Source organism: Aotus nancymaae, unplaced genomic scaffold (assembly GCF_030222135.1).
Source record: "Aotus nancymaae isolate 86718 unplaced genomic scaffold, 86718_ANA_hifiasm-v0.15.2.pri h1tg000021l, whole genome shotgun sequence".
Taxonomy (NCBI): domain Eukaryota; kingdom Metazoa; phylum Chordata; class Mammalia; order Primates; family Aotidae; genus Aotus; species Aotus nancymaae.
In genome coordinates this window covers 24,451,029-24,464,118 of record NW_026988433.1, presented here as the reverse complement: position 1 = coordinate 24,464,118, position 13,090 = coordinate 24,451,029, and the positions used below count along the sequence as shown (strand labels likewise).

At 40.8% G+C, this 13,090-nt stretch overlaps 1 protein-coding gene across 2 annotated transcripts in view; it reads right to left on the bottom strand.

The window, feature by feature from the left end:
- Window positions 1-13,090, bottom strand: part of CORO1C (coronin 1C) — an 86,370-nt gene that overhangs the window by 1,994 nt on the left and 71,286 nt on the right. For both annotated transcript variants that reach the window (XM_012469140.2, XM_012469136.2), the window contains exons 4-10: window positions 11,440-11,569; window positions 8,554-8,735; window positions 6,678-6,797; window positions 5,434-5,538; window positions 3,367-3,512; window positions 399-456; window positions 41-286 (exon numbers count right to left, since the gene is read on the bottom strand). In XM_012469140.2, coding sequence (XP_012324563.1) covers window positions 41-286; window positions 399-456; window positions 3,367-3,512; window positions 5,434-5,538; window positions 6,678-6,797; window positions 8,554-8,735; window positions 11,440-11,569 — 987 coding nt within the window. The remainder of the gene's footprint in view (window positions 1-40; window positions 287-398; window positions 457-3,366; window positions 3,513-5,433; window positions 5,539-6,677; window positions 6,798-8,553; window positions 8,736-11,439; window positions 11,570-13,090) is intronic.

Sequence of the window (13,090 nt, the reverse complement as noted above, 5' to 3'; positions counted from 1 at the left end):
CTGAAGCAGCCAAGCACCCCCGCACTCTAGGGGTCCTCACCACACTGGCAGTGTCTGTGGTTTTCTTGGGGACGCTGATCAGGTCGCACTTCTTGTTTGCAGTGGGCTTGCTATCCAGAATGTTCTTCTTGACCACCTTGAGATCCCTGTTTTTGCCTGGAATGTACCCGTGCTTCAAGGAGATGAGGATTGGGTCTGCATTCTTGCCCTCGAACCACTCTTCTGCTTCCAGCGGAGCTTCTGGCCCCGCTGTGTCAGGATACAGGTCATCTTGGAAAAGGTCAGACTATAAGAGACATTTGGCACCCATGGGTAAGGAAGAAGAAAGGCCTGGAATTTTTGAATTTTATTTTTACATTTGTTTAAAACATGGATTGTTTAGAAAACTAGGCACTCACCTTCCTGGGAACAGTCATGATAATAGGTTCACACTTTCTCTCATGAAGTTTAAAGAATCTTCAGAGGGGAAATAAAGGCAAAGTTGTATTAAGTGAAATATGAGGCTGAGTAACAGGATTAATAATGACTTTTCTACAATGCTGTCTGAAATGTCAAGTGTTTCTTTACCCATCCCCACATCTGATCCACGCTGGGAATAGGCAGAACTTAGTGTTCTGGGTTGACAGATGAGAGAACGGAAGCCGAGAGTCACAATGCTAGGAAATGGCAGATTGGAGACAAGAACCATGAGTAGAGGTCTAGGTAGTATGATGGCAAATGCCAATTATCTGGGGGACCAGTAAACTGTGATGGAAATAATAGCAACCCTGAAACTGACTCACTTGTGAAAAAATTACCAGGTCAACATACAGGAGAGAACAAGACAATTTTCTTTTTCAGTCAAGACAAGAAACAATAAAAAATTCTCTCTAAAGCTCCTGGCAAGAGAGGTAGCCTTAGTGAGTATTCTGGCCAGATCACCAGATCAAATGGCTGGTGTGCAAGCGGGGAGTTAAGGGTAGGTGTAAATGCTACTGGGGAAAAGTTTTCTGAATTTTAAGAGTTTAAGTCAGAGAAGACACTGACACATCAAATATGCAAAACCAGTGAAACTCATTTCTCCTGCAAAACCTGCAGCCTTTGGCATTTGAAACTGGGCAGGAGTCCGGTGAAGACAGCCTGGCAGATACATTGCTCTAACGCCCAGGGGAACAAAAGCTGAGTAGAGCTCAGGGTGGTGGTAAAGGTGTTTGTAAAATCATCATCCTCTTTAAAAAGAAGGTTGTGTCAAATGTGCCTGTTTACTATTTCAACCAAAAACCAAAGGAGTCCCAGATAAACCAAAAACTTTTTTTTTTTTTTTGAGACAGGGTCTTGCTCTATCACCCAGGCTGGAGTGCAGTGACACAAGCTCACTGAGGCCTTGACCTCCTGCACTCAAGCAAATCCTCCCACCTCAGCCTCTGCAATAACTGGGACCACAGGTACAGACTGCCACACCTTGCTAACTTTTTAATGTTTTGTAGAGACAGGGTCTCACTAGATTGCCCATACTGCTCTTGAACTCCCAGGCTCAAGGGATCCTCCCACCCTGGCCTCCCAAAGTATTGGGATCAGAGGGTAAGCCACCACTCCTGGCCCAAAAACATTTTTAAAGACTGATTTAATGAAAATTCTGCAGTTAGTATAATGATTAAAAAGCCTGACCTGGCTTTGACTTCCATCTCTACTATTAAAACCCATGAGAGTATGACTACCTCACCAAGCTTCAAGTTCTTCATCCATAAAATGGGGATAAAAGTAACATCTACCACATAGGATTGTTATGAGAAGTGAAAAAGGTAGCATGTAGCATATCTAGCATAGTACCTGGCATATAATAAATGCTCAAGAAACACTTCAGAAACAGGAGACATTCTGAACAACTGTGTTTATAGTCTGTTGAACTTTTAGATGACAACAAATGTGTTCCAAAATACTGGATGTAATCATAAGTTCAAATTCCGCCTATTTTGAACCACATTTTGATTAGTTTGGTTTAAATCACAATTTTCAATTATCTTTAACAGCTTTCTTTCATTATTCCAACTATTAGGAAAAAAAATCCAACAGAGAGTTTTGGGTTTTTTGTCTGTTTTTTGAGATAGAGTCTCACTTTGTTGCCCAGGCTGAAGTGCAGTGGCATGATCTTGGCTCACTGCAACCTCCACTTCTCGGGTTCAAGTGATTCTACTGCCTCAGCCTCCAGAGTAGCTGGGATTACAGGCACACGCCACCATGCCCAGCTGATTTCTGTATTTTTAGTAGAAATTAATGTAAAAAAAGGACTTACATAAAAATTCTTTCACTTGTATTTTGAAAGTCATAAGTATCAATTCTTTAACTGTGAGACCAGAACAGCAAGGTTTTTAAAAGTCCATATAAACACAGTGTTATAGAAATGTGTGGTATGACCTTACCTGTGATGATGTAGTGCTAATTACTCTGTTGTTTGAAATGGCCAGTGGTCACTGAGTCTCAGAGGGTATCTTTGTTGACTAGCATGAGAAAAAAGCCTGTCCCTTAGGAAGCCCACTGACATCATAGAATATGACTTTTTTAAAAATCAGAAGTACTACAGAGAGGAAGAAATTGTATCACAGCTGAATTTCCTAAATCAAGCTACCACCTCATCGTAGGATCTTTGCTTTCTCTAGTTTAGGACCAGTGGGGCACCAAATACAGTTTTGACCCTGGTTCTTCCACTCATAGAGTAAGAAAACCACCCCCTTTTCCATCCCCAAGCCAGGCTCTCCCCTACTTGCCCACCAGAGAACACTGACCATGGCTTCAGCTTGAAGATTAAAGATGCATGTTTCACTATTTCAGTAGCTGTGCAATACACCCCAGTATGCCACTTAATCGCTACACTTCAGTTGTATGGGCAAGAAACAAAGTATTAATTCCATAGTACACACAAGGAAAGAAAGACTTGGGCTTCATAGAATTTCTTGTAGCTGTATTGCTCTGGTACCATCAGGCATTCAGATGATGATAAAAAGTGAGATTTGCTGGGTGTGGTGGTTGGCGCCTATAATCTCAGCTACTTGGAAGGCTGAGGCCGGAGAATCGCTTGAACCAGGGAGGCGGAGGTTGCAGCAAGCCGAGATCGCACCACTGCACTCCTGCCTGGGCAACAGAGTGAGACTCCGTCTCAAAAAAAAAAAAAAAAAAAAAAAAAAAAAAGGTGAGATTTTCATAATGAAGAAAGTTGGTTTTTGTGAGTATCCTCAGAAAGTGCCATCTCATGGCAATGAGTATAAGTCTACTACTTTCTTACTTAGAATAGTGAGGTATTTTTGAGATCTGAAGTATATGCTAGTCTGAGTACAAATAATTGTCGCACAGTTACACCAACCTAGAATACTGACCATCTCGATTTTTTACCTGGCAATCTCACATTTGTTCACATCAAGTCCCCTCTTGGGCATGTAACCCATCCCTCTCTGAGGCTCCTTGCTGCTGAATGTGTTGAGGTAGTGGACATACGGGGATTCATCCGTGATCTCAAAATAGCGAATACTGCTATCACCCTGTAAGAAATCAGAGACAAGTCTGTGTCTGATTGTTACTGAAACATCTGGATTATGCGGGTATCTCTCTCTTCTATAAACCCAGCATTAGTTGGGACCCCGTTTCAGTAGTTAACCTTTGTTTCTTCATAAAGAGGTTCGCATATGATAAAATTGATAAAGCATATGACAGTTTTCCTCATAAAGTAACCCCTCACTTATCAAATGCTAGCATGCCTTTTAAGTGGTCTCCTCAGCCTCCTACCAAAGGCTCTAATTTTACTCCGCTGAGCCTAGGTATCAGGCCAGAGTTAGGGCAAAAATGTTAATGCCTCTGCTAAACAGCTACATTGCAATTCAACTTCAAAAAACAAACAAAGACTAAGAGGATTGCCAAGAATACAATTCTTGATTTAAGTATTCATTCACTGGCGTAGCACAATGCTGTTCACAGACCTAAGGGCACCAATATCAGGCATTCAGATGATGACAAAAAATGAGATTTTTCTAATGAAGAAACTCAGTTTTAGTGAGTATTCTCCGAAAGTGCCATCTCATTGCCATGTGTACAATCCCACTACTTTCTTTCTTAGAATGGTCAGATATTTTTGAGTGCTGAAGCATAATGTTAGTCTAAGTACAAATAATTGTCACACAGTTACACCAACCTGAACAATGAAGGCAATCTTGTCTGGCAGAGAGGAGATATACATATATGTAAGAAAGAAGAAGACAAAAATAGCTAGGTGGTATCATGCCTCAACAGTGCTCCCAGTTCTCATGATTTCCATTTGTCTCAATGATTGAGATATCTAAAGCAATGGAAAAGAAGCTAAACCCTTACTAGTCATTTTCTGCATACCCAAAAAAATTTTCCATCTTGTGCTACTAATATCTGAGGAACTGATCATTTTGTTCGTTTTAGTTCAGTCAAAGGCAACAACGGCAAGGTAAATGTGCTTAACACCTGTTAACATCTGCGGTAAAATGGCTTTCAAGGAAACAGACAAGATCACCATTTCTAAGAAACTGACCTATTATAAAAATGTAAAGCAGGTCTGCAGCATGCTCAATCAGCTATGAAAAGCAAACATCACCAGCTTTACCACCCAGTGAACGGCTATCTAACAGGTCTAGGGAGTATATCAACAGCTCTACTGCTATTAATTTGTTTATTTCAACCACAAAAAGTTCTAAGGGAAATTGAGCCTACAAAAAAAATCAGGAATTTTAAGGTTCCCACCTACAAAAATGAAATAATAAAGCTACCCACAGTCTAGGCATGCTGCGCTCATAAGGCAGGAGGAAGGTTTTTGGAGTTCAATGAGGAGTCTCCCTATAACTGCTATCACCCCTGACCTTTAGTCAGGACTCATATCTTCAAGCCCAGGGTCCTAGCTCTGAACTCCAGGAACAAGAACCCTCCAGAGAGCCTCTGAGGCCCTCAAAAGTTTGCATCCACAAAGCACCATTCTCTTAACAAGTCCATGGTGTGTGGTACTAAGTATACACGTGCTCATCTAGGGTTATCCAACAAATTTCAGCATTAGATGTGGCCAACGGGTTATCCATCCCTGACACAAGCACAGATAAATCTAAAATCACCAATCAGGTAGCACTGCTAGGTGAAGAAGAAACACCAGTGTGTCTTCTTTTCTTCACAAGAGTGCCCTGATTGGAGCATTTTCCCCAGCACCCCAACCCAACCCCTGCTTCAGTCAAAAATATGGAACGTGGCGTGTTGTCACTGCACAACTGGCAAGCTACACACAGTCCAGTCTCAAGACCTAAAAATACCAAATTATCTGTCCTTAGCTTATAACATACACACAGAAATTAGAAAAATTAAATAGACACAACTCATTGCCCATTCTCTAAATCTCTGAAGGATAAACGTTTCCACTTACAGGATTTAACACCAAACATCAAAATTACTGTTTACCTTTCCACATAAGTAAATGATGCTGGTGTCAGGGTCATAGAAAGGCAGCAACACCCCATTGCTAGTGTCCATCTCATGAAGAGCAATTGGTTCCTGCATATTTTTCTGGGTGGAAAATGATATTTATGTGTGTGTGTATACATTTTTTAAAAAATACATTTTTATAATCTTATTATACATTCTTCTATCCCAATTAAGTGAGCCATTTTCCTAGAATAATAGAAGTTTGAACTATGCACATGCAAAACTCACACATGTAAATAGCAACAAGGATGCTAAATGAGATCCAACTCACTAAAAATTTCACTGATTTGACAACATAATGCAGGCATACATCAGTGTGATTTCATGACGATGACACAGCCCTTCTCCTTTGTGACTGTTTTCTTTTTTTTTTTTTTTTGAGACTGAGTCTCCTTCTGTTGCCCAGGTTGGAGTGCAGTGGTGTGATCTCAGCTCACTGCAACCTCCACCTTTCAGATTCAAGAGATTCTCCTGCCTCAGCCTCCTGAGTAGCTGGGATTACAGCCATGCACCACCACAGCTGGCTAGTTTTTGTATTTTTAGTAGATACAGAGTTTCGCCATGTTGACCAGGCTGGTCTCGAACTCCAGGCCTCAAGTGATCCGGCTGCCTCAGCCTCCCAAAGTGCTCAGAATACAGGTATGAGCCACTGTGCCCAGCCTATTTTCTTTTTGAAAAGTACTTTTTAAATTATAAAACAAATATCTGTGATTTTAAAAAGTTGAAAGATATAACAAACAACATAAAAATCGTTTCATATTCCAAAATCCTACAGCCCAGTGAGTGGCAGAAACTATTATCATTTTGATCTATTTCCTTCCGACACATGTACACAGAGATTGAGATGATACCATGTATGTTGTATTTTTCCCCACTTAAGCTAATTATGAACATTTCTCTAAGCATGACCATTTTGATTTAGACGATCATATTCTTTATGATATATGAACTTATTTCCCAAATCCAAAACACTAGATTCTTCATACATTCTTTTTAAAAATATATACAACAGCCTCTTCAGGAGTATCAAGAGTATGTCTTTGAAATACATTTACCAGTAAGTCTCCAATGAGGATAAGAGCTTCACATCCAATTTAAGACTAGCAGGCACTTAGAAAACTACACTAAGAATCCTATAATCTGCTTACCCACTGGAAGACCTGCTCAGAACAGAGAGAAAGCTCAAGTGAAAGCAAGAGGAAAGGCTGGGGAAGGCATACCGGATTCCAGAGAGCCAGCTGCCGCTCGCTCATGCGGCTGAAACCAGTGGTGAAGACATTGCCATCGGCCAGGAAGATGGCTCTCATGGGTCTTGCTCCTTCATGTGCTTTCTCCTTCTCCTGGAGAGCAAAAAGGCACATGCCACACATTAAACTACAAGGAGACAAGGTGAGTGGGGAAACTCCGGCATTGATCCAGCCTCACCCACTGCCATTCATGTTCACCTGGGTGTGGGAGGGAGGCCATCCCCCTTCCCCAGATGAGGAAACAAAGAGATACTATGTGATCTGGATAAGGCCCCTCAGTGAGGTAGCAAGAGTGCCAGGATTTGACTCAAAAGCCTCACTCTCTCCACCATATCCTGCTGCCAACCCAAGTCCATGCTCTGCAAAAGTAAAACACATGAAAGGACTTTGCCAAATGTCTGTTTCTCAAAAGGATACTAATATACGGAGATTAGATATGCCCTACCATTTCTACAAATATCATAGGGCAGAAAGAAGCCTTGTCTAGTTAACCCCTTCCTTGACCTCGCTAGTTTAATGAGTGCACTAGGACAACCCTTGGAAGATCTGGGGTGGAGAAAACACTGTGTGCAGGGCTAGGCAAGTCCCCAGGGCTCCATAAGCACCAGCCACTATCATTGCCTGACTTTTGAAAAGATATGCTGCCAAAGGACAACCACATCTCAGGAAGGGCCTCAGAGTGTGGCAAGTGAGGCCTTCTTGGATTCACTACTTGTAGTTTCAACCTTGACTAAAGACCCAAATGTCCATCTTTTGACAGGGTGTGTTGAGGTCCAGTTTGGGTGGTAGAAACTAAGACACTGAGCTGATGAGAGAACCTCTTCCATCTTTTTTCTTTTTTTTTCGGAGATAGGGTCTCACTCTGTCACCCAGGCTGGAGTGCAGTGGTGTGATCTGTGATCTCGATCTCAGCTCACTACAACCTCTGCCTCCCAGGTTCAAGCAATTCTCATGCCTCAGCCTCCTGAGTAGCTGGAATTACAAGCATACACCACCACGCCTGGCTCTTTTTTTTTGTATTTTTTTTTTTTTTTTTTTGAGACAGAGTTTCGCTCTTGTTACCCAGGCTAGAGTGCAATGGCGCGATCTCGGCTCACTGCAACCTCCGCCTCCTGGGTTCAGGCAATTCTCCTGCCTCAGCCTCCTGAGTAGCTGGGATTACAGGCACACGCCACCATGCCCAGCTAATTTTTTTGTATTTTTAGTAGAGATGGGGTTTCACCATGTTGACCAGATGGTCTCGATCTCTTGACCTTGTGATGCACCCGCCTCGGCCTCCCAAAGTGCTGGGATTACAGGCGTGAGCCACCGCGCCCGGCCTTTTTTTTGTATTTTTAATAGAGACAGAGTTTCACCATGTTGGCCAGGCTGGTCTCAAATTCCTGAGCTCAAATGATCCGCCTGTATTGGCCTCCCAAAGTGCTGGGATTACAGGCGTGAGCCACCACACCTGGCCACCCGTTGCATCTTTAACGGTTGTTTTGGGAAAAGGGTAAGAAACGGATTCATCAATATTCAATACTAAGCTCCAAAATCAGGAATGCAGCCAATTGGTTTAATTGATTAAGACTTATAAACTCTTAAGGACTCTAGTGAACTGATACAAACTATTTCTTTGTGAAATAAAGCCACAAAGTGAGACTTGAGAAAAAGCCAGAAAATTTACAACTCTGGAGAGAAGCACAACTGGGGAGACAGTCAGAAGCCTATAAGCCCTCTCTTATTCACAGCTGGTGTCTGCATACAACACGAGACCACTGACCAGTACTGCTGCCTGCCTTAAAAAGCAGAAAGCTCACACACACTCAAGTGCTCCAACTACCTGAGTTTTCATCCTAGGAATACTCACAGCAACAATCTCTTGTTTCCTGGGATCGATGACTCTCACTTTCTTGTCTTTGGAAGCTGTGCAGATCAGACTGCCATTCCGGTTCCAGCTCACATTGTAAATCATGTCTGAATGCATATCGTCCAAGTTTAGAAGGGCTTCCCCTGTCCCCACATTCCAGATGATAATGGCATTATCACAGCCTAAAACAGGCAAAACCACCAGAGAGCGGAAGATTAGAAACACCTATACAACACTCTCCAAAAACTACAGATACAGTGAGAGAGAGGACGGGGGAGGGAGAGGAGAGCAAGAGGAAGAGGGAGAGAAAAGATGTGCTGATTGTCAGAGGCCCTACTCACTGAGAGTTAAAAACTGACATGGCAAAGAAAAAGGTTTGTCTAAAAGAAATAAAAGTGTTAAAGTAAAACACAGCTTGTTAAGTTTGGGTTCATATGAAACAATCAACCAAACAAAAAACAAAGAACCACACCAAAACAGAACCCTATTTTCTTTAAAGAATTAACTGGGCTGGTAGACCCAAGTGATGTCAAGTTTCCTTTTCTAGTAAAACAAGCATCTATAGCTTATTTCTCTGCCAAATAAAATAAAAATAAAAGGTTTAAATAGCTGTTTAGGGCACTCAACAAAAACTCTGGGTGGCAGGTTATTCCAATCAGTGAAGCTCTAAGACACAGCTTTGATATATTTGATAAGTATGGTACAACAGTGGAAGAAAAAAGCCAGAAGTAGGGCCTGTTTGCTCACAACAGATCTGTATCTTTAAAAGAAGAGAAAAATAGCTCAAGACTGCTCTTATCACGGTGAGAAGCCCAAATTATAATCAAGTAGGTACATGGATTCAGAAACAGATTCTCAAAGAGGCCCACAATGTCAACTCAGCCACCACCTCAGCTCATCAACTCCTTCCTTCCTTCTTTCAAGAGTCTGCCCCAAGCCTCCAGGTCCCTTTAAAAAGAGGCAGCATGTGTTGCTCCTAGGATATCAGTTCAAGGATAAAGCAAAATAAAGGAAGGACATCCTAGAGATGGATTCTTGCCAATAAAGCAATTTTGAAACCATTTAGGAAAAAATAGCCACTAATACCCAGGATACTTATATTACATAAGGGTTAGAAATAGGAAACTGGCCAGGCACAGTGGCTCACACCTGTAACCCCAGCACTTTGGGAGGCTGAGGCAGGTGGATCATCTGAGGTCGGGAGTTTGAGACCAGCCTGACCAACATCGAGAAACCCCATCTCTACTAAAAATACAAAATTAGCCAGGCATGGTGGTGCATGCCTGTAGTCCCAGCTACTTGGGAGGCTCAGGCAAAAGAGTCACTTGAACCCAGGAGGTGGAGGTTGCAGTGAGCCAAGATCATGCCATTGCACTCCAGCCCAGGCAACAAGGGTGAAACTCCATCTCAAAAAAGAAAAAAAAAAAGGTAGGAAACTGGATAAAAAACTACACAACAGTATGAAAAGTTAAAGCTAAACTCTGGGATGGACAATTGAACCTTCCTGTGCCTTCTTCCTCACAGACAAACAAGTAACTTCAGCCCCAGCAGCTGGATCACATATTCTAAAAATATGCAGAACACGACAATCACCCATTCTCCTTCACATGTAAATAGAAGAATGAAGACCAATCTATTGCTGCTGCCCGATGTTGAGCCTTGATAAGAAAGGTAGCAGGAAATTTTCCATGATGGAATTCCAGCTCTGGAGTGTTTTTCCTCTCCTTAATCAGACTGAGGTTCTGAGTAGAACACTAAAAATGATCCCCAAGTATAGTCAATAGTGATTATAAAAAACAATATCCTATATGGCATCTTTTTTGAAAAATGGGCCTTAGTTTCAATAGGTATTTGGTACTATAATTTTTTGTTTAACTCACTATGAATCATAAACATTCTGTATTCCCAGTTAAAAACTGAACTGCCCCCACCCCCTCCATTTTACTGGTGAGGGGAAAAGATCTTCAAAATTCTACCTCTAACATTAGTATCACTTTTTTAATGTATCACTTTTATTAAGGTATAACTTACATACAATACGATGCACCCATTTTATGTATATATTTGGTAAGTTTCAACAAATGCATATACTTATGTAGTCACTACTACAATCAAGATGTTGACTATTTCCATCACCCCACAAAGTTCCCTCATGCCTTCTGTATTGTTTTCATAAAAGAAAATGAAATCTCCAATTTTAGACAGAGGAAAAGATTTCTGTACAACATCAATGTCCAGAAATAGGGGACTAGTCAAGTACACTGAGGTATATCCAGAAGTCATTAAAGATAGGAAGAGTGCTTAATGGCACATAAAAAGGGTCACAGTATACCACCAAGTGCAGAAAGCAGGCCATGTGTAAAGTGTATCAACCCATCCCTTTGTGTAAAATAATTTATGTACATGCACAGAAATATCTTCTGGAAAGAAACATCAAAATAGTAATAATGATCTTACCTCTGAGATTAAAAGTGATTTTTTTTTCCTTCTGTTTACATATGCTCTCTACAGCATACACATACTAACTGTATAGCAGGGGACAATGAAAGAACCCAGGGCTTCTGGCTCCATAACAAGTATACCTTCTACCATATCAGGAATAACCAAAACTATGGTTCGTGGAGGGCTCTGGCAGGAACCATGAATCTGCTGAAATTACAGCAGGAAATTCATAGCTTTCATCAGATTGTCAAAGTGGCCTTGAAACACACATACACATGAGTATGTGTGCAGGCTGGGGGAGCAGTGTACCCCAATACTCTTCATGGATTCCTAATAATCTGCGATAAAACCATGTAGCACACAACCAAAACACATTTGTTGCCCCCTACTCAGAGAGCCACAAGAGCGGAAGACAAGGGGAGGGGCACTGAGCTCAGTTCCCACCTGCACTAAGAAGCACATTGCGGGCCGTTGGATGCCAGGCCACGATGCCGACTCTCTTTGAATGGCCTTCCAAAATCACCACAGGTTCAGTCAGGGAAAGGGTGAGTCCATTTTCTGGGATCTGCCATACCTGTTAGAGAAGGAAGAAAGATGATCTACATGAAAGCTACTGCCTTTCTTTATCACATTTACAGTGACCATCCACTTTAAAGATTTGCTCTATATAAACAGAACATACAGTGATATTTGGATGAAAGGCAGAATATTGTGAAATGACTGTGTTCGGCTGTTTTTAAAATGTAATATGTTATCGGAAATCAGGATACCAACAAGGACTACAAAACACTACCTCTCAGGTTTTATTTATTATTTGGGATTTTATTCTAAATTCCTTATTAAGTTCAACACTCTCCAGTTAGAAGCATGCAAATAATTGAAAGAAAAATATAAAATGATTGAAACAGTCATGAAAAGGATTGGGATGAAGACACTTAGCTAAGTCTCTGGCTCTTGATGGGATAATATAGTTTTAAAACATATTTTCTATAATTTTACACTTGGAAAATAAAATACATGATATTTTTGTAACATGTATTACAGAAAATATCTTACAAAGAAAAAAATAAGTTAGACCTCCTCAAAATTAAAAGCTTTTGTGCTTCAAAGGACACTATCAAGAAAGCGAAAAAACAGTCCACAGAATGGGAGAAAATAATTTGCAACTCAAACGTTTGATAAGAGAAAAAAAAAAATATATATATATATATAATATATATAAAGAACTCTTAGAATTCAACCAAAGGACAAAGAACTCAATTTAAAAATAGGCCAGTAAGCGAAACAGAGATTTTGAGGAATACATATAAATGGCCAAAAAGCACATGAAAAGATGTTTGGCATTATCAGTTATGACAGAAATGCAAATCAAAACCAGAAGCTCTCCCTTCACACCCATTAGGATGGCTAGAATCTAAAAGACTGATAACAAGCGTTGACAAGCATGTGAAAAATCAGAGCCTGCACACATGGCTGGCGAGAATATAAAATGGTGCAGCCACCATTTGGTGGCAGACTTTGGAAAACAGCCTGGAAGTTCCTTAAATGATCAAACAGTTATCATATGACACAGCAATTCCACTCCTAGGGATATATCCAAGAGGATGGAAACGTGTCCACACAAAAACTTGTACAAGGATGTTCACAGCAGCATTATTTGTTAAAGCCCAAAGGTGGAAAAAACCCAAATATCCATCTATTGATAAACGGCTAAAAAAATGTGACATATTCATACATTGGAATATTATTTGGCCATAAAAAAGAATGAAGTACTGATACATGTTACAACATGAGGAAACTCTAAAAACTTTATGCAAAGTGAAAGAAGCCAGACATAGAAGATTGCATATTACAGGATTCCACATATGTGAAATGTCCAGAATAGGCAAATCTGTAAAGACAGAAAGTAAAAAAGTGGTTGCTTACTGTTGGGGAATGTGGAGGGAGGCAGGTGGAGGGGTGATAGCTAAAGGATGTGGGTTTCTTTTTGAAAACATTCTATAATTGTCTGTGGTGATGGTTGTGAATATTCTAAAAATCAGTGAATTGTACATTTTAAATGGGTGAATTCTATGTGAATTATATTTCAATAAAA